Source organism: Taudactylus pleione, unplaced genomic scaffold (genome assembly GCF_031769625.1).
Source record: "Taudactylus pleione unplaced genomic scaffold, aTauple2 ptg000095l, whole genome shotgun sequence".
Lineage (NCBI taxonomy): Eukaryota > Metazoa > Chordata > Amphibia > Anura > Myobatrachidae > Taudactylus > Taudactylus pleione.
Window position 1 is genome coordinate 1,722,153 of NW_028284497.1, and position 25,265 is coordinate 1,747,417.

The 25,265-nt window shown below is 44.3% G+C and overlaps 2 protein-coding genes across 2 annotated transcripts in view; one reads left to right on the forward strand and one right to left on the reverse strand.

Annotated features, from left to right (window-relative positions):
• The window catches only part of LOC148526460 (telomerase protein component 1-like), a 134,125-nt gene extending 129,433 nt beyond the window's left edge, over positions 1 to 4,692 (forward strand). The window contains 2 exon segments of the mRNA XM_088469892.1: positions 4,063 to 4,167; positions 4,239 to 4,692. Of these exon segments, the coding sequence (XP_088326018.1) occupies positions 4,063 to 4,167; positions 4,239 to 4,382 (249 nt within the window). The 3' untranslated portion in view covers positions 4,383 to 4,692.
• The window catches only part of PARP2 (poly(ADP-ribose) polymerase 2), a 106,697-nt gene continuing 85,947 nt past the window's right edge, over positions 4,516 to 25,265 (reverse strand). Inside the window, exons 17-19 of the mRNA XM_088469888.1 lie at positions 11,556 to 11,654; positions 5,971 to 6,095; positions 4,516 to 5,879 (exon numbers count right to left, since the gene is read on the reverse strand). Of these exons, the coding sequence (XP_088326014.1) occupies positions 5,720 to 5,879; positions 5,971 to 6,095; positions 11,556 to 11,654 (384 nt within the window). The 3' untranslated portion in view covers positions 4,516 to 5,719. The remainder of the gene's footprint in view (positions 5,880 to 5,970; positions 6,096 to 11,555; positions 11,655 to 25,265) is intronic.

Consider the following 25,265-nt stretch of genomic DNA (forward strand, 5'->3'; position numbering starts at 1 on the left):
GGTCATCATGTATATGGCAGGACAGCCCCAGCAATCCATTAACATTTGGAACATGGCTGGAAGGAACCATTTCTCCGCCTGAATGTCCTGATGACTGAGAGCCTAGCTCCCAGTTTTCGACCCTTGGCATGTAAACCGCAAACAACAAAGCTGGGTGAAACCGTTCAGCCCATACCCAATAGATAATTTTGCTGACTTCTTTCATGTCTCCTTGATAATTGATATACACAACGGCGGTAACGTTGTCAGACTGGACCTTTAACGCCTCGCCTGACAAAAAGCTTTGTAGATTGCCCTGAGTTCCAGAATGTTGATCGAAAGTAGAGATTCCAATGCCGTCCATTGACCCTGGAATCTGAAGTTGAGTTGCAACCTCCTACCCCTCAGGCTTGTATCCGAAATTAGAAAGGGATGCTTGTCTAAGTGGGAGGTCTGAAGCTACCACAGAAGGGAGTGAAGCATTTCCTGGGACAAGGACAGGAGTTGAATGTTGAATGTGGGATCAGTTCCAATTGGAAAGGAGCTCCATCTGGAGAGGCCTGAAGTGAAACTTAGTCTACACCTTTGACATGGTGGAATTAGCTAAGTTTCACATAATTCTCAAGCAGAGATGTACACCTGGCACATCTGTCTGTAAGGCTAAAATCATATCCTTGGGGAGGAAAATTCGCTTGGACTGGGTGTTCAACAGAGCCCCAAAATGAAACATCTTTTGTAACAGTGTCAGGCTGGACTTGTGCCTATTTATAAGCAGTGTGACTGAAGGACCTCAACTGTCAGGAGATGTTATTGAAGGGAAATCGGAGATTGAGCCGCAATAAAGAGATCATACATGTAGGAGATGATCCGAACACCACAAAAATGAGTCAGCCACCATTACATGTGTGAAGGCACGAGGTGCCGTTGACCAACCAAAATGCAAAGTGGAGGAATTTGCCTGCCTCTGAACTTGCCTCTTTTGGAAGAGGAACCCTGACTCCTAGAGGAAGGCTGATGTATCGGCTTGCCCTGGGGACTAAAAGACTGAAAGAAAGAGGTCCCAGATTTAGGAGCCATGGGTGGAAGAAAGGCTGTAGCAATGATTTTATCTAATTTGGGCCTAAAAGAAGCCATTAAAAGGAAGGGATTCCAGGGACATTTTAAATACAGAGTCTGCAAACCAAGACCGTAGCCAGATTGCTATCCTGACAGCTACAGCAGAGGCTGTAACTGTAGCGGACAGGATGCTCGAGTCATGCTTCCTTTCGCCTCTCTGATATTAACAACTAATGGCAACAGCTCTGAGCGATGCACCCCTGACCTAAGTCCCTCATCTAGGGAATATGCCCACCTCTCTAAGGCCGCAGTGCTGCACCACCAGTGGAAAAATGGATTTGAGTAAAACCTATTTTTTTTTTTTGTCTAAGAGAGACCACATTTGGAAGAGGGGATATAAAGTCATCTTGCCTGATCGGAGGGAGGGAGGGGATAGAAAGTCATGATATACTTGGAGACCAAAAAAATGCTTATTATGATGAGTACAGGTTTCCGCAATAAGGTCCTCCCGATAAGCAGAAGGGAAAGGAACAGTCTCCTTTTTGCGACTGATGGTGACCTCCTTAGAAGGGGCACCCTCCAAGTCCTTAATAAGAAGTGTGGACTTGACAGCAATTAATGCCTCAACATTCAAGGTAGTCTCCCTCCTATAAGGATGGCAACTCATCCTTATAGGGAGAGTTCTCTGCCTGAAAGGAGACCTCTGAGTCTGACTCATAGGATATTTGGATGGCCGCTGGAGGACAGCTAGATCCAAAATCTTTTGTAAAGAGAGACCTGCACGGACTGGAATAAGCTGCTCCCAGGGCAGTTAAACTGGTGACAGCTGGGGAAGGTCAGGCACAAAATAGGGTTTCGCTCTAGGACCAGCTATATGGGAAGTCCTGGAACAAGCCTACTGAGTATTGAATAGAAGAGCTCTGGTGCTACAGGAAAGAGGTCAGGTGTTACTGCACTCCGGATCCCATTGGGATTTGTGTTGAAAGAGCCAAAATAACATTTCCCCACTTTCATTGTCTAGCTTCTATCACTGCCTTCTCTTCCCTTCTGTAGTCAGGAATAGGCAGCCCAGACACCAATACCAAATCCCCAACAGACCACCCAGGTTCAGTTTCTAATTGTAAAAAAAAAATAAAATATATATATATTTTTACACTTTGTTCACACTTACATAGAGGCCTAATTTAGAGATGTATGCTTATCCCGTCATGACTGCATCTATGTATGCAGCGATTGTGAAAATATGCAAATGTCGCAGATGTCTGGATTTGTATTGAGATGTCCACAGACGACATTGCAAATCCAAGATGCTGTGTACAAAGACGCTGCATCGATTGCAGATCCTTCAATTATCGGCCACCTGAGTAACCCTATTGTTATGCAAAATGACGCTGTGTACAAGATGCCAGAGCCATTTGTGTGTACGGGATCGTAGACTTTTACACGCTCCGAAAACGGTTGCGTATTTGCCGCCATTCCCCCATTACAACACACAAACCGTCACTGTCAATAACGCTGCAAGTTACAACAGTGATGTACCTTGACACATGCCTTGTGCGACTTACAGGCATGCAGTTTACCGATAATCGGCTTTGCATACAGCTCTGAATCGGGCCAGGAGCCTGCATCTCAATGTGTACAGTAGTAAGACATATCCTGCATATGCAGTTGTAGGGAAACCATCCACAATGACCTAAAGTGTTTTATTGGGAAGATTTGTGCATGTTACTTCAACAGAACTGGACTGTGGAGACGCTTTGAGCCACAGGAAAAACATTCCTTGAACCAATGTGTAAAGGGACTAATAAATTACCAGCAGGTTAAAGTGATTGCTGTAACAAAGACAATAAGTATAGTCAGAAATACGGTGTTTTGTATTAAAAAGTATGAAGAAATAATTGATTGTTGCACAGACCTCCAGATGGAATTAGGAATAATGAACCATTTAAGAGTCCAACGGGGTAGAATTAGGTGTTCATCCTGTAAGAGTAAAAACTATTCAATCCCACTGATGCTTTAGATCAGGGGTCTCCAAAGTTAATTGGGGTGTGAGTTACTTTAGAAAAATGAAACCTCCTGAAGAACTACTAAAATTTTTAGAAAAAAAAAAATCTGGCTAATAACCGAACAAATTAAGGACATTTAATGAAAAAAAATGTTTAATAGAAAACAACAATGCATTTTAGATATTAGTGATATTGCTGTAGTTTTTAAATAAAATGTAAGCACAGGCACAATTCACTGTTAATTACCGGCTCTAAGGCGGTACGTGTAGTAGAGGAGCAAAAGATATAGGCTGGGCTGCGGTGTGATTTTCCGGCAGGGCAGGACTGAGCGGGAGTCACTTGCTCCGTCGTAGCGTAGATGCAGTGGATGGATCCACGGGGAAGTAAGTTAGGTGATTCCTGGAGAGGCTGCGGCAATCACCTGACGTGCTTCCCTATGGCTTCACCCATGGCATCGATGCCACGGGGAGCACACGACAGAGATCACTTACTCCTAGTTGACTCAGCATTACTGTAGCTACAGTAGGTGAGCTAGCAAAATTAAGACCGCGAGCTACAGGTTGGAGACCACTGCTTTAGATTGTAGGACCCTCATTACCATCAGAATGTCTTCCTGTATTTTATTCATGCATGTTCAATACAGTACTGCAGAACATTGCAGCTATCAGTAAATGACAATAACATTTGGGCAGCACAGACTGTGTACCGGTTAGCATTACTGGGTGGGTTTCCTCCCACACTCCAAAAATATACTGGTAGGCTAATTGGCTCCCAACAAATTTAACCATAGTGTGTGAGCATGTGGTAGGGAATATAGAGTGTAAGCTCCACTGAGGCAGGGACTGATGTGAATGGCCAAATATTCTCTGTAAAGCGCTGCAGAATATGTGTGCGCTATATAATTAACTGGTAATACTAACAATACTATTCTCATTTATAAGAAGTTGTTAAATGATGCAGTTATACAATCTTTTGCTTTAGATTGATTACACGTTGGTTTGACAAGTTTTCCTACTTTCAGATTCACTCTGCTTCTGTTTCCTGCCTCAATGTGATGAATAATCTTGTGATCACAGCATCCAGCGACCGCAGTGTGAAGATTTGGAAGTGTGACCCTTTCAGACAGGTGAGTGCTGTTATGGAGGACATCATGCAGATTGTTATTGTACTTCTAATAACTTCCTTGTGCCATTCCAGGTGGGAGTCTTCAATTGTGAAGGAGCAGTTACCTGCCTATCACCCTCTCCTACAGCACAGAGCCAGAACTCATCAGTGGTGTGCAAGATAGCCTGTGGTGATCAGTATGGGAACGTGTATTTGCTAACTTGTCTTGAGACTTAATACTGTAAAAACAACTAGTAAAAACCATGGAATGAAAAAAATGTAAGGTGTTTAATGCATTCATATTTCTATCATTTGGAAAGGATCCATTTTACACAAATTGTTATATCAGTAAGAAATTAAACGTGCAATGTTCTACACCATGCATTGTGATTTATTTTATATTACTCGCTTTCTCACCACTGGACTGAAATCTTTTAAGAGTGAAATCAGACAGACAAGACTGTAGAAAGGTGCTTGTGTATTTATACAGCAGTAACATTTACGTATTCTTAACAATTTGTAAAACATTTTAATATCAATAAAATACATGGATAATATGTTCTTCTTTAAGAGATCTATCTGTACCATCAAGATCTACTTAATAGCAATGCAAATAGCATCACGGATCCACAGATTTGTATTCTCACTATCAGTCTGTGAGAGTCTGACTAAGCCATATCGCCTACATCACCACAGTGCTGGGGCCATTTTTATTATATGTCCGTTTATTTCCCCTACCTACCAGCTACTCTCTTTTACCCCAGACGTGGACACATGTTGATGTCTGGTCTCTTTCTGCTGTGTGGAATGAAGATCCAAAAGGAACCAGAGGTGACACAATAGGGAGGGAGACCTTATCCTCTCGTGCCTGATGTCACATGCATGGGCTGAGGATTGTCTCACTATGTCAGCCTGATAGGAAGGTGGTTTCCTATCACTCTCCTGTTAGTGACCACTACTGCCAGTGTCTGCAGGCCACTTACTACATAACCATTTAAGTCCACACTAACCACCTAAGTCTTTTTTTTTTTTAAAGTTTCCCAGTTACCTGATCCAGTGCCTTTCTATATCAGACACTCTTTCTAGATAAAGTAAACCTCTTAAAAAGGGTACAATTTACATATATTCTACAATCTTTATTAAATGATGACATATGAAATATAGTCTAGAAAATATAACATACAGTTCTAAAATTACACCCCAGAATGAGCCTTTTGAATTTATACCAACAAATAGTTATAGTCTTTGTCAAAGATACTACTTTATACGTGTAGATACCACTGGTACTGAGGTTCCCTTCTAAAATTAGCTAATCTATACTCCTATGGAAAACTGTAGTACTATAAATATCAGTTATGTGGGAAATGAGGGCACATTAAAAAAAAAAAAAAAAAAGGTGTTGTAGCATATGTGACCCACAGCAACCACACTGACATTTTAGCAGTGCTAAGTGTATGGTGATTTGGTTGGGTTACAGCACTGCTTACATGGTTGCCTGCGTATCAGCCTAGCGAAGTTCCAGTTATTTTACATGTGCATTCAAACTGCCGGAAATCTTACATTCAAATATCCTATTACCACAGAGATTCATAGTTGAATTGCACTTGCAGTAAATACTTCATCCGGACCTGGCGGTGGTCATATACAATGTACTCGTTGTAATTCAGTGTATACCCAGCATTATTTTCCAATCCTGTGTCGATCAGGGGGCCCAAAGGAACCAGTGCTCCATCTCTGTAATATTAAAGATTGAAAGCCAAGAAAAGGATAAGATATTTTTCAGCAAATACACTTTAGCTAGTAGCAATGAATTTATGGAACTTACTGCGTGATGCTCTTTTGGGGGTCTGGAATGGTACGACCCAGACCTTTGGTGCTATGTTTGCCTTTCAGTTTCTTTTGGGCATCAGAATCTGCAGCAATGAGCTCATTCCAATCACCAAGGGCAACCTGACAGAGGGGGTAGGGGGAGGGGGGCACATGGTCAGTACTACACAAAATTATACATCGCCAAAAATGGCTAGGAACGTGTATAAAAACAATGATACACCAACAAATTAAACATATACAGTCCACATGTAAATAAGCATAGCTTTATTCAAATATTCAACTATAGAATTTATCTTGATTTAAAAAATACATTTTAATAAGTTTACTCAAATTTAAACAAAAAAAATTATAAATGATTCACAGTTTGGGGGCTGTCCTTTGTCCACACCTGTATACATTTACAGTCTGATTGGCTGGTTCACTTATACAGTTCCAATCACAACTCAAATGGAAGAGCAATATTTTTATCTAGACCAAGTATTTGTCAGATCATATTCTGTAACCGCATTTTTTTTCGGCTACTGATCATTGAACTGAGAGTCAATGGCAAATATCTTTGTGTCAAGGTACACTGACACGTTTTTGGATTATGACCACCCATTATTTATTTACTTTTTCCAAAGGTTTATAAAACTTTTTTTTTTTTACTCAACTTGGTAGACCTATAATTCTGCATGGGGTTTCATATGCCAAACTCTTGCTCAGTTTATTATTTTGTTTTCTTATGTATGCAATGGTTTGTATATAATACTATAAATTTCCTGACTAAGTTTCATGGCCTTAGAATTATTCCAGCAATGTTTAGGAATACCATTAAGGGCCATATTCAATTAGCGGCGAAAACTGATGCTTTTTTCGCCATTGGCAAAATTTTTGCAAAAAAAAAACAGGCAAACGGCAACAGGCGAAAAAAAACTGGAGAAAGGTTTTCTCCATCCCAGACCAGGTGAAAAAAAAAAGCAAAATCCCTATCTTTCGTCTAAAAATGTGGGGATTTGACCTTTGGACAAACCCCAAAGATACATTACCGGGAAAATTTAGTAATTTGCGTACTTTGGCAAAAAACGTCTGCACAAATTTTTTTGGGCGAAAAAAAAAAAATGTTGAATATCGTTTTAATGTATTGCGTCTGATTTTTTGATGGGCGGTATGGATGTATCAAGTGTTTTAAATGTCGCACGCGGTTGCAGCAGGCTTTTTTTTTTTTTTTGTTTACAGTTTTTAAAATTGTATTTTTACAAATCGAAAATATACTTGCACCCATTTTAACGTACCCCCAATTTACATGGAACAGTAATTTCCTGAAAAAAAAATAGCTTCATCTTTTTTCAAAGTTTTTTTCCCCCAAAATTTGCGCAGCCCTTTTTCGGCAAAGTACGCAACTTACAATTTTTTTCCCCCAGTAATTTATTAGGGGGGATGTCCAAAGAGTTCTGAAAGATATCCCCACATTTTTAGCCAAAAACAGGGATTTTGCATTTTTTTTCACCTGGTCTGGGATAGAGAAAACTTTTCTCCACTTTTTTGCCGCTAATTGAATACAGCACTAAATCTTATTCTGTGTCCATGATTGTAAACATTGACAAAGTTTGATTAAAAAAATATAATAATTATACCCACATACTAGCAGAGCCTACCCGTCATTGTCTAGTGATTACCAATTTCATTCAATGATACTGAATTGACAATTAAAGTATTATGTGGATGGGGTCTCTCTCACCTGTTCGTCAGTGAGGTCGGTCAGTCTGCCTGCTTAGAGCTGTGCAAGCAGTGTGATGGCCACCCCTTCTCTCTCCTGCACTGTGGTTTTCCCGGGGCTGTCAGTCACATTATATATTTATATATATATATATATATATATATATATATATATATATATATATATATATATATATATAGCAGAGCAGCTTTGCTGTTTTGGTGTCACCTGGCGTGGCCCGCACCCTTTTAGTGACGCCAGTGAGTGGATTCAAAGAAGATTTTAGCTCAGGATATTAAATTAGGGATTTTGGAGAGTTGGGTATTTAATGGTTGTTATACTATAAATTTGATTTCTAATTTTAATTGAGAGATTATATATGAGGATTTTTGGGTACTTACCATTGAATCCGTTTCTCTGAAACAGGCTGGGGGACACTGGACCATGGGGTTGTAGCTGGGACTGCAGGAGCTGGCACTTAAATTAAAACTGTAGTTCTAACCCTAAGCTCCTCACCTCTGCACCTTGACTTCAGTACAACTTCAAAAGTGGCTGGTAAGGAGAAGCAGTAACCCAGTGACACTGTTACAGCACCGCAGGGACTAACTGGTCAACAAAAAAACAAAGACACCACGCAAAACGACTGAGCGTGGGGGAGGAACGCAGTGTCCCCCAGCATGGTTCAGTGAAAAGGATTCAACCATAAGTACCCCAAAATCCTCTTTTCTCTCTCATCGATGCTGGGGACACTGGACCATGGGATCTGCAACTGCCACCCCCAGGGGAGGGAATTCTCAGTCCGCCTGGCCGGAGAACTGTATGCCCAAAATGGGCGTCGCCGGATGCAAAAACATGAAAGTTGTAAAAAATAAATAACTACAATGGGCTGCAAAGCAGCCCCTTACCCATGCCGAACTCCTCAGGCACTTAAAATACACTGAAGTCATGGGGTTGTAGAGGGGAGGAGTTTATGGTTAGAACTAGTTTTAATTTAAGTGCCAGCTCCTGCAGTCCCAGCTACAACCCCATGATCCAGTGTCCCCCAGCATCGATGAGAGAGAAATATATATATATATATATATATATATATATATATTTTTTTTTTTTCTTTTTTGTGTCACCCAGCAGCCACAATGCAGAGAAAGGTAGGGAAGAGGTTGGGTCTGCCCCCAGCAGCTGCTGGAGCGCCGAGAACGGGGGGCGTGAGATGCGATCACATTCCCAAAATTGGCATACATAAGGGGGCGTGGCTTCACGATATGAGGCCATGCCTCCGGCACGTGAGAGGATTGCCTTGCAGCCGCACCTGCTGTCACGAAGGTCAGTGATGCCGCTGATTCAGCTGTAAGAGACGATAGCCTATTCATCTAACCACAAAAACTTGTTTTGTTATATTGCTGATATTAAGCTGGCAGCTTGACTTATGCTGGGTACAGACTTAACCAATATAATCGTTCAATCTAGTGACAATTGATATATTCTATCATCAGCGGGTGTGTATACCCGATATGTCTGTGAACGGCATGTTCACAGATACCTCATCGGCCTGTGCAGCACAGCCAATGACATATCTAGCGGATACATAGTTTCATCTGGCTGTCTGTATGGCCGACCCTCTGATATGTTGCCAGCAGAAGTAAATTAATATGATGTCACAATTGGGTGGGCAAATTCAAATGACTCTGCTGGCCACACACATCAGCCGAACAATTGGCAAGTGTGTATGCACTTACCAATCGTTAGATAGGTTGGCTGACCCGTGGGCCAGGTGTTTACCCATCTTGAGAGAGAGTTTCTGGATCCACTGCCCTAATTATAAGGATATTAGATTTGGGAAAGTGAGTGGTTGTTATAGAACATCCATTTGATTTGGAATTTCACTTTTGTTATATTTTATATTGGTTTAATCAATAACCATTGTCTAGACACAATCACGGACATAGCATTTTAGTTTAATAATTCTTCCATTAGCTGACGGCAACACTAATTGTTTCTGTAGTTGTTATTTCTATAGATTAGCAATCTGTTGTTTTATAGTGGCTTGAGTTGGTCAGTACCTGCTGGGATATATATATATATATATATATATATATTTCAGTGCTCCTGAATATTGTATATTGTTATCCTTTATTTATATGGCACCACAGTGTCTTATAAAGTACATAAACAATAGTATAGTATTAGTCACCATGATGGGATTGAGACCTTAACATAATGTAATGATTAATAATCTTGAATTTGTTATATTATTACAGGTATTAAGTTTGTTTTGCATAAAAAAAAAAATAGAATTTTGGTACATACCGATGAATCCCTTTCTCCGATTCCATAGGGGACACTGGCGTATTTACAATGGGGTATAGACGGGTGGATGAGTGGAGCCTGGCACAATTCGAATTCTTTAGAAAAGTAGTTGGCTCCTCCCCCTTTATACCCCATTGAGCTCAGTTTAGATTAGTGCCTCGAGGGAGCCGAGTGCACAGAGGGCTGTCTCCAACCCATTTATATTAGTTTTAAACTTTTTCTTTTTTTACATTGATGAACTGCACAGGCAGACTGCATGCTGCTGCAGTCTGCTTGCACCGTTGGAGGCTGTACGGAGGAGACCCACCACAGTCTACTGAGGTTAGTGTACGCATCTTTGGCCGCAGGGTCATCGGACTCTGGGGGCCCGCCACAGCTGCCTGTGGTTAGTGTCTGGGACCCGATGCCCTCCCGCACACTGGACAGCTTTGGCAGCTGCAAGTATAAACCCCCACCCTAGATTTGCAATGGTGGTGGGCTGCATTAGTAGAGGGTTCAAGACTCCCAGCACATTCTCCCAGTAAGAGGAGACTGCAAACAGTACTAGCCGACAGTGTTACAGTGAGCAAGGAATTTGTTATATTATGAAGTTGGTTTTGCATTGATAAAAATTCTATTTGAGAATAGTTTATTTTCCACAAGGCAAAAGCAACTGGGATGAACATGACCCCTGGTTTTGAAAGTATCTTTATTACTATGTACAGATGCATAATTTACAAAATTCATAATTTTTCTATGCAATTTAGGAACATTGGATCATGGGGTATGGAGGTTCAGAACCTGGAGTTTCTCACTAAATATGGTACGGCATATTAAAATCCTCATCTATAGCCCCTTTGTACAGGGAACTTCAGCTTGAGTGCTGTGAAATAGCGAGCACTGTACAGGGTAGATATTCCTCCCAGGACAAGTACTAGCGCACACTTCGCTTGAATTGTGAAACTTAGGACTGTGGAAGAAGCAGAAACCTACATGATGAAATATTACCTATGTGCGTCTCCAATGAACGGTGCACATGAGACATGACACTTATCTGTGTCTGCTGGTGCAATCACTGTTTATAGTACAAGGGGCCTAAAAAAACAGCAGTGCATTGATGCCTCTGCAGAGTCTGCACTGAGCTTGTAGGAAGTTATGCAATGAGTACCATTAGGGGACAAAAGACCCACTCCCAATATTAACCAAGGAGGAAAGATATGCACACTAAATATCAGTGACAAGGACATGCATTTGCACAAAATATACCACATCATGCTGTATATGAGACCACAGAAGGACATGTGACAACTGCAGAAATTATACTTGCCATATTCCATGGACACATAATTAGGAAATGTCAAACTGTCACAAGAAGTAGTTGCATTTACAGGATGGGGCTTAGAAAGGTACATCAAGTGAGCAGACTACATCAGGCCAAGTTCACACAGTCTGCTGATAACCACAATCAGCCAATCCCAATACATATCTGGTTGCTCACTTCACTCACCAACGTTACTGTACATATGGCATATCAGTTCTGTAGTTGTGCCATAAGAAAATCAAACTTCAGTAGCAATAAAATGCAGTGCTGGTATTACCTCAGAGAGTAGAAGGATCCCCACATTCTTATCACGGGTTGTAAAGCAATAATTTGCACTCTTTGAAGAGACATCAGCAAAATATATTCCTTTTCCAAACTAAGAAGAACAAAGAAAATAGCATGTAAGGAAACTAATCTATGATTATATAACTTGCCAAATGTTTTTGTGCTTAACAGATAATACAATTTTTTTCCTGATATACAGAAAAATAAAATCAACAGTGACAGTCAAATAATGTATATAAAACTTAGTGAGGGTTGTGTTTGTTCTAAAGGAGGTTTTTTTCCTTAGAGCTTTGGTCAATTTGCAAAAAATAGTTTTATCATTTAAGATAATGGAAATCATTTTATAGTGTATTATGGTATTTTTAGGATGTATTTGTAATTTAGATTAGTGCAATGTACCATTTTAAATAAAAGATTATTTGAGTTATACCCCTTTCACACCAGAATGCTGGGTCCGACCTGGGTTTTTGAACAGGGTACCAACCCGTGTCACAAGAGGGTCAGAACCCTTTCACACTGCACCTTGGACCAGGGTTATTCCCAGGTAGACCCTGTTCACGCTGAGCCCTCAGCTCTGCAAAACTTGTGTGTGTCATTACAAATGCATGTTTTTCAGGCCCACAAAGATGAGGTCCAAAAAAGTGGGTGGTGGGTGACTGCTCCACAGCCACCAATTAGCTCATTTTAGAAATGACCCGGGTCGCGCCTTTCACATAGCACCGTTACTGGGTCAGTATCAAGTTCGACCCTGGTAGCTACCAGGATCGGGAAACACAACCTGGGTTGACCCTTTCACACCAAGCCTGGACCCAGGTTGCCCAGGCAGTAAACCAGCTATAAAGTTTGGTGTGAAAGGGGTGTAACATACCTGCAGGTATCAAAAGGATATTTCACCAGCAGTGTATTAATATCTTGGAGTTTTTGTTATTCGCTTCAATTCATTTCACAGGGGTTTCCATTGTGTGTGCTGTATGTAGTACCCCTCTTAAAATTAATGGGAAAAACTATCTACAGAGTTTTCCATTTCTAGACAAACGTGATTTTTCTTGAATAGTCTGACATTTGGCCACAGTGCTTGGTGTATTGCAAGAGAACCTGCATTTCATGAGTCTCTAAGTACCTGGAACCGGAAAATGTCTTTTTTTTTGGATCTATTGTGATTCAGAATCCTGCTAAAACAGAGGTCCTTATGATAGGCGCTCACCATCAAAGGTCAAGACTGCATCTCAGCCAACCAACTGGACTTACGCTTGGTGGCTCAGAATTCCAAAACACTCAACATAAGCCCTATCTTGGAGTTGTCCTGAATGGTGGCTTCATACTTTAATATCAGATATAACCCACAAATAAATCCTCATTCTTTCATCCGAGGAACATGGCCAGAATCAAGCACTTAATTCTCTCAGAAGATCTGCCTAAAGTCATACATGAATTTGTTTTATTATGCCTAGACTGTCTCCCACCAAAACAATTGCACCGTTTGCAGCTGGTGCAAAATGCAGCTCCCAGGCACTTAACTAACCAGCCTGCTCCACCCACATAACACCCATTCTCGACACCCTTCACTGGCTGCCTGTGCTACAGTGAATCTATTTCACGATTGGATTACTAACTTTCAAATCCCTACATAACCAGGGCCCAAGGTACCTGTAGCAGCTATGGATTCTTTACTGCCCCGCTCATTTACTGCAAACTGTTGATGAAGGACTATTAACAGTACCTAGAATCTCCCTTAATTAATTTGGGTGTCGTGCTTTTAGCTTTTCGGCTCTGACTCTATGGAACTCGTTTGCTTGCACAGTTTGAGAGGCCACCAATCTAGAATCTTTCAAAACAAACTCAAGACTTATCTGTTTAATCAAGCATTTCACTAATGTGCCTTTAGTTCCTAATAAAATAAAACCCTAATGCTTGGTTCTCTTTCCTGTTATTTTATATCTTGTGTTTTTTAAATGCAAATGTAAAGCACTTTGAGTCCTGTTGGCAGAAAAGTGCTATATAAATAACATTATTATTATTATGTGGTTCATTTGTCATCACCGTGATAGTTGAATATTTAAAGCTCCCACAAACAGTTTCATTTGAAATACACCATACACCTCAAGCAGGCTGTCTAATTGTCACACTTAAACTAGAGATGTGCGCAGACCTCTGTGTTTTGGTTCTAAATCATTGTCGTGTTTTGGTATTGGAAAAATCCACCCTTGAGTGTTTTGATTCGGTTTTGAATTTCTTTAAAAATTAATAAAAACAGCTAAAGTCAGGTAACCTGGACCTGCTTTTGTTCCTATAGTATTATTAACATCAATAACTTATTTCCAGTCAAGATGGACCAGAAAAACAGCACTAGAAATCACAATGGAGGGACTTACTTACAATCCAAAATACACGTGGTCCAGTTTTCAGATCAGAGTTCCAACCATGGCAAGAAGACCCAAGTTGGGACTCTGTTATACTTGGAATTAGGGGTGAGCGGGTTCGGATTTCTGAAATCCGAACCCCCCCGATCCGAGTCCGATCCGAGTCAGGCTCGACGGGTTTTGGATCCTATATAAGGTACCCGCGTCGGCGCCATTTTCTCACTCGGCTGTGGACAGTGAAGAGGGAGGGTGGGAGTTAGGGCTGTGTAGTGTAGTGTAGTGCTGCTGTTGTCCACTACTTCAAAGTCCATAGGGGCTGGCTGTGTTGTGCTGTGCTGCTGTTGTTAATAGGGGCTGTGTCCACTACTTCAAAGTCCATAGGGGCTGGCTGGACTGTGTTGTGCAGTCAGTTCTCCATAGGGGCTGTGTCCACTCCAAAGTCCTGTGCAGTGTCCCAGTCCTAAAGGGGTGCTGTAGTGTTGTCCAGGGGGTGCTCTGTCCATCAGGGGTGCTCCCCCCAAGTGCTAAAAAAATAATATATTTTCTGTGTTTGTGAATTGTGTGCGCAGTAGCCGCACGTGCATCAACAAAGTAGTGCCAAGAGTGCGCCTGTGTCATAAGTAAAGGGCCGGCTGGCTTGACCGTTAAAGGGTGCTGTAACCCCCGAAAGTACACTCCAGTCCAAACCAAAAAAAAAATTATTTTCTGTGTTTGTGAATTGTGTGCGCAGTAGCCGCACGTGCATCAACAAAGTAGTGCCAAGCATGCGCCTGTGTCATAAGTAAAGGGCCGGCTGGCTTGACCGTTAAGGGTGCTGTAACCCCCGAAAGTACACTCCAGTCCAAACCAAAAAAAAAATTATTTTCTGTGTTTGTGAATTGTGTGCGCAGTAGCCGCACGTGCATCAACAAAGTAGTGCCAAGCGTGCGCCTGTGTCATAAGTAAAGGGCCGGCTGGCTTGACCGTTAAGGGTGCTGTAACCCCCGAAAGTACACTCCAGTCCAAACCAAAAAAAAAATTATTTTCTGTGTTTAGCCGCACGTATATATCAAATCGATATAACATAAATGGAGGACCAAACTTTCTCCGATAAAAATAAAATAGAGAAAGATCAAGAACCACTTCCTCCTAGTGCTGAAGCTGCTGCCACTAGTCATGACATAGACGATAACATGCCATCAACGTCGTCTGCCAAGGCCGATGCCCAATGTCATAGTAGAGGGCACATACAATCCCAAATGGCAAAGTTCAGGAAAATGACCTTGAAAAAGACATTTAAATCAGCTGAAGAGAAACGTAAACTTGCCAATATGCCATTTACGACACGGAGTGGCAAGGAATGGCTAAGGTCGATCCCTAGTATGTTCATGACTAGTGGTTCAGCTTCACATGACGATGGAAGCCCTCCTCCCACTAAAAAAATCAAAAGAGTTAAGCTGGCAAAAGCACAGCGAAGAACTGTGCTTTCTAAGAAGATATCACAAATCCCCAAGGAGAGTCCAAGTGTGGTGGTGGTTGCGATGCCTGACCTTCCCAGCACTGGACGGGAAGAGGTGGCTCTTTCCACCATTTGCACGCCCCCTGCAAGTGCTGAAAGGAGCACCCACAGTCCACTTGCTGATATGCAAATTGAAGATGTCACTGTTGAAGTACAACAGGATGAGGATACTGGTGTAGCTGGCGCTGAGGAGGAAGTTGGCGAGGAGGATTCTGATGGTGATGTGGTTTGTTTAAATCAGGCTCCGGGGGAGACAGTTGTTGTCCGTGGGATGAAAAAGCCCATCACGGTCATGCTTGGGCAGAAGACCAAACATTCCACCTCTTTGGTCTGGCAATATTTCTATCCAAATCCGGACAACAACTGTCTTGCCATATGTACCATATGTAAAGGTGAAATAAGTAGGGGTAGGGACGTCAACCACCTAGGAACATCCTCCCTTATACGGCACCTGCAGCGCGTTCATAAAAAGTTACTGTCAAGTTCAGAAACTTTGGCTAAGACCGTAAGCAGTCCAGGGACACCTAAATCCCGTTGTCCTGTTGTACCCAAGCGCCTGCAAACCACACCGTCAACTCCCTCCTCGTCAATTTCCTCCTTAGTCAGGATCGGAAGTAGTCCTGCAGGCCATGTCACTGGCATGACTGACTCTCCTATCCGGGATTCCTCCGGAGGATCCTGCATTGCTACGCCTACTGCTGCCGCTGCTGCTGTTGCTGCTGCTGGGAGTCATTCATCATCCCAGAGAGGAAGTAGGAACACCACTACTTTTACTAAACAATTGACCCTCCAACAGTCCTTAGCGAGGAGGATGAAGTACGACAGCAGTCATCCTGAAGCAAAACGTATAACTGAGGCCTTGACTGCTATGTTGGTGTTAGACGTGCGTCCGGTATCCGCCATTAGTGCAGTGGGATTTAGACAATTGATGGAGGTAGTGTGTCCCCGGTTCCAAATCCCGTCTAGATTCCACTTCACTAGGCAGGCGATACCGAGACTGTACAGAAACGTCAGAAAAAGTGTCCTCAGTGTCCTGAAAAATGCCGTTGTACACAATGTCCACTTAACCACGGACATGTGGACAAGTGGAACAGGGCAGACTAAGGACTATATGACTGTGACAGCCCACTGGGTAGATGTATCACCTTACTCTGCAACAGCAGCAGCGTCACCAGTAGCAGCATCTCAGAAACGCCAGCTCGTTACAAGGCAGGCTACGCTGTGTATCACCGGTTTCAGTAAGAGGCACACCGCCGACAACCTCTTAGAGAAACTGAGGGAAATCATCGCCCAGTGGCTTACCCCACTTAGACTCTCCTGGGGATTTGTGATATCTGACAACGCCACCAATATTGTGCGGGCATTACATCTGGGCAAATTCCAGCACGTCCCATGTTTTGCTCACACAAACTTGGTGGTGCAGAATTTTCTGAAAAGCGACAGGGGCGTGCAGGAGACGCTTTGGGTGGCCCGAAAAATTTCTGGCCACTTTCGCCATTCAGCGACTGCGTGCCGAAGACTGGAGCGCCAGCAAACACTCTTGAACCTGCCCCGCCATCACCTGAAGCAAGAGGTTGTGACGCGGTGGAACTCAACCCTCTATATGCTTCAGAGGATGGAGGAGCAGCAAAAGGCCATACAAGCCTATACATCCACCTATGACATAGGCAAAGGAGGGGGTATGCACCTGACTCAAGCGCAGTGGAGAATGATTTCCGTGTTGTGCAAGGTTCTCCAGCCCTTCGAACTTGCCACACGTGAAGTCAGTTCAGACACTGCCAGCTTGAGTCAGGTCATTCCCCTCATCAGGCTTTTGCAGAAGCAGCTGGAGAAAGTGAAGGAGGAGCTAAGACGGAGCGATTCCGCTCGGCATGTGGGACTTGTGGATGAAGCCCTTCATTCGCTTTGCCAGGATTCCAGGGTGGTCAATCTGTTGAAATCAGACCACTACATTTTGGCCACCGTGCTTGATCCTAGGTTTAAAGCCTATGTGGTGTCTCTCTTTCCGGCCGACACAAGCCTGCAGAGGTGCAAAGACCTGCTGGTGAACACACTGTCAGCTGAAGCGGAACATGACACGTCAACGGCTCCTTCTTCATTTTCTCCCGCAACTGGGGCTGCCAGGAAAAAACTTAGGTATCCTAAGCAACCCGCTGGCGGTGATGCAGGGCAGGCAGGACCAAGTTTGGACATCTGGTCCGGACTGAAGGACCTGGCAACAATTTCTGACATGTCTACTGTCACTGCATATGATACTGTCACCATTGACAGAATGGTGGAGGATTACATCGGTGACAGCATCCAAGAAGGCATGTCAGACAGTCCATACCTGTACTGGCAGGAAAAAGAGGCAATTTGGAGGCCCCTGTACAAACTGGCTCTATTTTACCTGAGTTGCCCCCCCTCCAGTGTGTACTCCGAAAGAGTGTTTAGTGCAGCCGGGAACCTGGTCAGCGAAAGGCGTAGGAGGTTGCTTCCACAGAATGTGGAGAAGATGATGTTCATCAAAATGAATTATCAGCTCTTCCAGGGAGACCAGCCTCCAGAAGGTACAGAGGGACCTGTGGTGGTGGATTCAAGTGGGGACGAGTTAATACTTTGTGAGGATGAGGATGTACACACTGAAGAGGGTGAGGAATCGGTGGATGAGGAGGATGAGGATGACATCTTGCCTCCGTAGAGCCAGTTTGTGCAGGGACACATTAATTGCCAGCTTGTTTTGTGGGGGCCCAAACGAACCAATCATTTCAGCCACAGTTGTGTGGCAGACCCTGGCGCTGAAATGATTGATTTGTTAAAGTGTGCATGTCCTGTTTATACAACATAAGGGTGGGTGGGAGGGCCCAAGGACAATTCCATCTTGCACCTCTTTTTTTTCTTTGCATTATGTACAGTTTGGGGCCTAGTTTTTCTAACTGCCATCCTGTCTGCCACTGCAGTGTCACTCCTAGATGGGTCACGTGTTTGTGCCGCCCACTCGTGTCGCTTAGCATAGTCATCCAGCTACCTCGGTGCAACCTTTTGGACATAAAAACACTATTGTGAGGTGTTCAGAATAGACTGGAAATGAGTGGAAATTAAGGTTATTGAGGTTAATAATAGCATAGGAGCAGAAAAACCTACAAATTCTGTGATTTTAGCTGTTTTTATGCTTTTTTTCAAAAAAATACAGATCCAAAACACAAAACCCAGAACCCAAAACACGGAAGGGTGGTTTTGGCAAAACCAATCCAGATCCAAAACACGAAGAAAGATCCAGATCCAAAACCAAAACACGAAAAGTGGCCGGTGCACACCCCTACTTGGAACCCCAGAGTGATCCAAGCCGGGACTTTACCATTCATTTTAATAGGGGCACCAGCACATGTTTGGAAACCGCAGTGAAATAATTAATAACATTTTATTTCCAAGAAGGAAATAAAAAAAGAAAACACCCCATGACCGTATATAGTGTAATGCTTCCTTTCCTCGGGTAGCTATCGGAATCTTCCCTAGCTGTAATACAAAACATAAACAGACAACATGGGTAGAAATATGTGGCTGTCATGGAGTATTCAAGGAAACACAATTAACAGGTAATAATTTCCATATTTCCTTTTTACTTCCACAAATGTGATGTACCCATGTAATACATGTAACAGGGAGTTAGTTACTTATAATCAAGTACAAGTGCAAATGGTTGCTACAAAGACTCATTTAAATATCTGTTTTAAGGATATATCTTTGAAATAGAATATCTGCAGAAGATTGCATATCCAGGATAAAATGTCTGTTAGATGTATGATGAAATGACCACCATGTTGCTTTGCATAAATCGTTGGCTGCAGACAGCTCTACATGCTGCCACTGCTCTTGCAGAATGTGCTTTACATCTGCACCTACAGTCTCCGTTCCCCTTGTAGACCAGCACAATGCCATTTTTGATCCAAAGTCTGTTTAGATGAAGGTAATTATTCCTATAGAAATAACAATCATTGTTGGTAGCACTGCAGTCGGAATAGATCTGTATAAGGTAGAATGGGCCACGGATTGTCCTGTAGTAGCTGTTGGAGGTCCGTGTACCACGACCTCCTGGGTCAGTCCGTAGTCCCCACAATTGCCGCTGTTTGCGACCTTTTGAGACATTTTAGCATCATGGGGAGATGAGGAAACAGAGGTAACAAGTACACCAGATAAAAAGTTCACGGTATGGAGAGAGCATCTGCTGCCAGAGCCCCCGGATCTCTTGTCCTGGAGCAGTACAGAGGGACTTTGATTTTTAAACGAGACGACAGAAGGTCGACCTCTGGTACGCCCCACCTGGACACCAACTCCTGAAACACCTCTGGATGCAGGGACCATTCTCCCGGATGAAGATCCTGATGATATAGGTAGTACAACTTCCAATTTTCGACTCTGGAATGAAGACCTCCTCTATGGCCAGAACATGACTTTCTACCCACTTGAGGAAACAAACCACCTCCTTCATGGCCAGTGCACTACTTGTGCCTCCTTGCTAATTTATGTACACCATGAATGTGGCATTGTCTGACTGGATCTTTATCAGACACCCGAGAACGAGAGACTGGGCTCCCATGAGAGCATTTAATATGGCTCAGAGTTCTAATACATTGATCACCAGAAGGGCCTCCATTGTGGACCAAAGCCCCTGGAATTGACTTTGAAGGATCACTGCCCCTCAGCACGAGGCTAGTGTCCGTGGTCTAGTCCAAATAGTGGATGGTTGACTCACCTGAAGAAGTTTGTAGTACAACCACCAAAGGAGAGGCTGTCACGTCCGAGAGGAAAGACTGATTACGCTGGTCAGATGAAGGCAAGAGCCGTCCCACTTCAAGAGCAGGTCCAACTGAAATACCCGGGAGTGAAACTGGCCAAATTGGACCAATTCAAAAGCAAAGACGAGCTTCCCTAAGAGGCGCGCGCACAAATGACCGTCCGCCTCTTGAGAACCAACCTCTCCTGACAAGTGTCGAAAACCATTCCCAAAAAAAACAACGCTGGAACTAGATTGGACTTTTTGAAGTTTACAATCCATCTATGCGAAATGAGAGTCTGGTGCACCAAGCTAATGTGAGAATTGAGAAAGTCCACCCATGGAGCCTTGAGGAGGTCGTCCAGATAAGGGTCACCCCCCCAGGGCCTGAAGGTGAGAGACCATAACCGCCATCACTTTGGTAAAAATCCAAGGAACAGAACAGAGACCAAAAGACAGGGCTTTGAATTGGTAATGCGCCAGATCGCAAAGCGAAGGAGAGCCTGATGTGGTACCCAAATGGGAATATGTAGGTAAGCATCCTGAATGTCCATAGACACAATGTACTCCCCACTTCCATTCTCGCTCTCACAGATCATAGAGATTCCATCTTTAACTTGTGGTAGCATAGATTTGCCTTTTTGAACCATCTGACTCTGGAAGCACAAAAACATTTGAATAAACTCCTTTTCCCCTCCTCCCCCGTCTTTAGGGCTGTTCTCCTTTGAGAGGACACAGGAAGCCCCATGGTGAAGAACCGCCATTTAGGAGGGCCAATCAATTGCATCTTGGAATTATCCCTCTTAAAATACTTCTCACCCAGGCGGCAGAACAGGTTTTTGACCAGAAGTCTTGGAAACGTAAAAGACGAGCTCCCAATACAGGATCCCCCACGTGGGCAAGCCAGCCGTCATGACAAGGACTTATCCCCAGGCTTGGTCTCCGGATGGACAGACTAGGACTGATGGGACTTAATTTGTAAGTAGCCAAAGGCCGGAGGAGGAGAGAAAAAGAGAGAGAAAACTGGAACACTCGATAACCATACTCACAGAAATGGGAGACGGAAAACCGGTGACCAGCCACACAGCCCATTTGACGCCAGGTGCGTCAGGGCGGGCGCCCTGTGGACCCTATGGACTTCGTAGAAACAGAGATAACAAAGGTAAGTTCTTACCATATCTCTTGTTTTCTACTTCAGGGTCCACAGGGTTGACCTTGGGGATGTCCCAAAGCAGTTCAACCAAGGGAGGGGACGCTCCTGTGCTGAGAGGAGAATCCGCCGCCAAAAAGGAAGCATCCTGAGAGCCAAAGGAAACCAATGCCCAGAACCTTAAAAAGGTGTGGACAGAAGACCACGTGGCCACCTAGCCAGGCAAAACAGCCAAGGCGCCACAGCGAGCCACCCACGAGGGTTACATGGCCCGAGAAAAAACAAGCATCAACAACAGAAAGGCCTACCAATGGGTAGGCTCCTGAAGAAGACATACGAGGCCGTCCAGCCAACATTTATCCATAGGCCGGCTATCCTTTCCTGTTAAAACCAGAAATCTCAGACCACCAATAAGGAGTCCGATTTCCGTCAGGAACTTGAACGGATCACATAAATCCACAGAGGCCGGACCACAGTCAATGAGGCCACACCAGCCGAGAGGACTGGGGACTGAATGGCCGCACCAGAAGTTCCAGAATAATATGGAACCTAAAAGCACTAAGAAGAAACACAGAGTGAGAGCAACTCACACCCTGACAAGATGCCCTCCAGAAGAGGGAGCCACATGAGAATGCTCCCAATTCCGACACTCACCTGGTTGATATAAACTCCCTGAGAGAAAGAGAGAAAGCCAAAGCAATAGACCATGTAATGGCTATCACAACCAGCAGTTCCATTAACTTTCCCCCCTAGGGAGGACAAATGGAGGCATAATCCAGAAAACACTCCAAAGGATGAACTGGATACCAGAGCGGAGCAATTCCATATCTTAATCATACTGACAGTGTAGAGATCCGCACTGTCAGGAAGGCCAGGCCGAGGGTGAAACCCAAGTCAGCCGGAAGGAATGCCAGAATATCTGGAAATCCTGGATACCAGAGGATCGTATTGACAGGTATAATACCATAAGAATTATGGCTGCCACAGTTTGTGGTAGGTCCCAGCAAAAGCTGATCCATGTGCTCTAATCATTCCAACGATGACAAAACCAGGGAAGCCTGTAAGACCACTGTAGGGACGCAGTCAAAGACAAACGACCCAGGTCCAAGGCAAACCCCAGGACCCTGAGACAACAGGTCTGGGCAGTGAAGCATCAGGAATGGAGTATCGATGGAGAGACTCCGAAAAACCAAGTACCCCTGACATCTGGGGCAATCAGGAGCCACCAGCAGGAAAGCATCTCTGTCTCGATTGACACATTTCCCTCGAGGAAGAATGGAGACCGGAGAACACAGGTACGCAAATTGGAAGAACCACTTCACCGACAAAGAGTCACTGAAGGTTGCTTCAGAATCCCGAGTTGGACTGTAACACCATAGTGTGATAGAGTCAGAAGGCCATGAGGGTCACCTCAGGAGGGCCCCCCCCTGCTCACCAGGAGATGAAACCTCTCTTGGGGAAGAGACTAGTCCTCGGGATGCACGTCGTGACGGCTGAGGACTCCCGCTTCCCAATGGAGAGCACCTGAAATGAACACTGTGGAGATGGTCGGGAGGAGACCCTCAGACAATGTCCGAATGTATGACATACCTGACATTGCCACCCAACGAACAGTATTGCTAAAAAGGAAGCCACTGTTCTGACCCTGTCGGACTGAACTTTTTCAGGTTCACCGGGAAACAAGGGCTATGCCAGAGTGAAGGCCCAAGACAGGGTAAAGTTCCAACAAGTTAATTGACAGGGTGGAATTGACAGACATCCAACTGCACTGAAATGGATGCGAACTAGACACTGTCCTTAGCAAAGAATACCCAGGACGAGATGGCCATAGTCACCCGAGAAGGGACCGACTTGCCTCCGGGAAGAGCATAATCGTTTGAACAGTGATCAGACAGAAAAAAAAAAAAAAAAAACTTGTTCCATCTGGAGATAAGCCAATTATGGAAAGGCCTGGAATGGAACTAAGCCCATAAAGACATATGTCGACTGCGCAGACATCCATGTACTCCTAATGGAAGAGTGGAGATGCCGTCTTACGCCAGAAGAATTCACATATTCTGAGAATCCAGCAGGGCACCTAGGTGAAGAATACCCAGAGAGGGATGCAGGGAGGACTTTTTCCCCATTGATTAAACGTCTGCACCCTGAAGAAGCCACAGTCAACCTGACCCGGCTGTAAAGTACCCCGGTGATCCTGCTAAGAGCAGGAGGCCATCCAGGTACAGGAGCATTGGGATATACTGAACAGAAGAACTGTCAGAAAATCCAAAACGCTGGTAAACCCCTGTGGGGCTGAGAACAGTCCCAACAGGCAGAGCCCGAAAAATCGTAAGTGCTGTGATACAGCAAACCTCAGTCCATGCTGAGGCAAGGTCTCTGTAAGTACCCGTAGGCACGCGTCCTGTATATCCAGTGATACCATAAAGTCCCCAGGTTCCAAACATAGTATGATGGAGCATAGGGATTGCCTCCTGAGCCCAGGTAGCTTTAGGAACTGGTTCAGGGAATTGAGACAGAGAATAGGCCAAAGAGGACCATTCAGCCACCGCACCAGAAAGAAAGCAGAACAACCAGTCCCTCGCCAAGAAAGTGGGGATGGCCCAATTAGCTCCGCTTACCGCAACAACTGTATAGCTTTCTGGATTTGTAAGGCCCTGTGCGGGACCGAATAAGGGCCTGCGTACCATCACATGGAAATAGGCCGCCTGAGCAAAGAGAGGGCGTACCCTCCTACCCACGTAGCCGCGGCAACTAGACACTAGTACCGGGCGAACTGAGAAAATCGCCATCTCCCAGTGGTAGGCCTGTCTCGTCAGGCTGACGATATATCCGTAGGTTCAGAAGCAGGATCGGCTGGCAGCCCAGGCCTGCTCGGTACTGGATATGTCGGCCCTTGTAAAGGCCGACAGTCTATGAAGAAACAGACCTTTAGGCTGACCCAGAGGACAAAAAGACTTAATAGACTTAGTCTGAGGCCCTGTAGTGGGCATAGCTAAAGGCGGGAAATTTGTACTGCCACTGTCAAGGTCAGGACCCAACAAGATCTACCCTATAGATGGTATCTGCACCTCTGCATTCCCAGAGCGCAGTCATAGGGTATTACGGAGGATACCGTCGCAGCCGGAACTCTGAAAGTTAGGAGACTGGTATCCAATATAGGCATGTCCACCTATGACAACTGCATATATTACGTGAGCGACCAAATACATTTGAACCCCAGATGTGTTGGAGGGGAAAAAACATTACAAATGCATCAGCTCAGTATGCAATAGTATTAACCAACCATGCTATAGCCATGGTAGGATGGGTAACAACCCCTGAAAGCGAGTATACTGATTTCAGGCAGAGTTACCATCTACGGATCAGAAGAATCCGACCACGCAGGAATGGGATGCGTAGTAACGTCTGTAATCCGACGGGTAACACGCCCATCCACCCCAGGAGGGGCTTGTGATGACCCTCAGGAAATTTGGGACAGGAGGCCAAACACTGTTGTAATACCTCATATCTGGCAACAGCCAGAGTCCCGCCATGCGATCCACCCGCTAGTCAGCAACAGGGAACCAGAAGGCACGTAATACTGAGGGTGTATGATACAGGTGCAGGTCAACATTCACTCTAACCAGAATGGACCTGCCACCAGCCCTAAAGCAGGGGATAATAATACTTGAAATAGGCTTCCCCCCGTGTAAGAGGGAAAGAGCCCAAAATAGTATCCAGTTCACGGCAGAGCCAATTGGGAAGTAACCACAGGGCGTCAACCACGCCAATTTGCGTTTCGTAGAAAACGACATCCACCCAGGGTGGCTGTTGTGGTAATCCCTGCAAGGGGCATGACAGACTATTGTGACACCAGGGAGAATTCATATACTCGAAAAACCCCTGCAGGGAGCGATAGTCTGTGTCACAGGGGAAGAGTGCAAGAAACTGCGAGATACCCT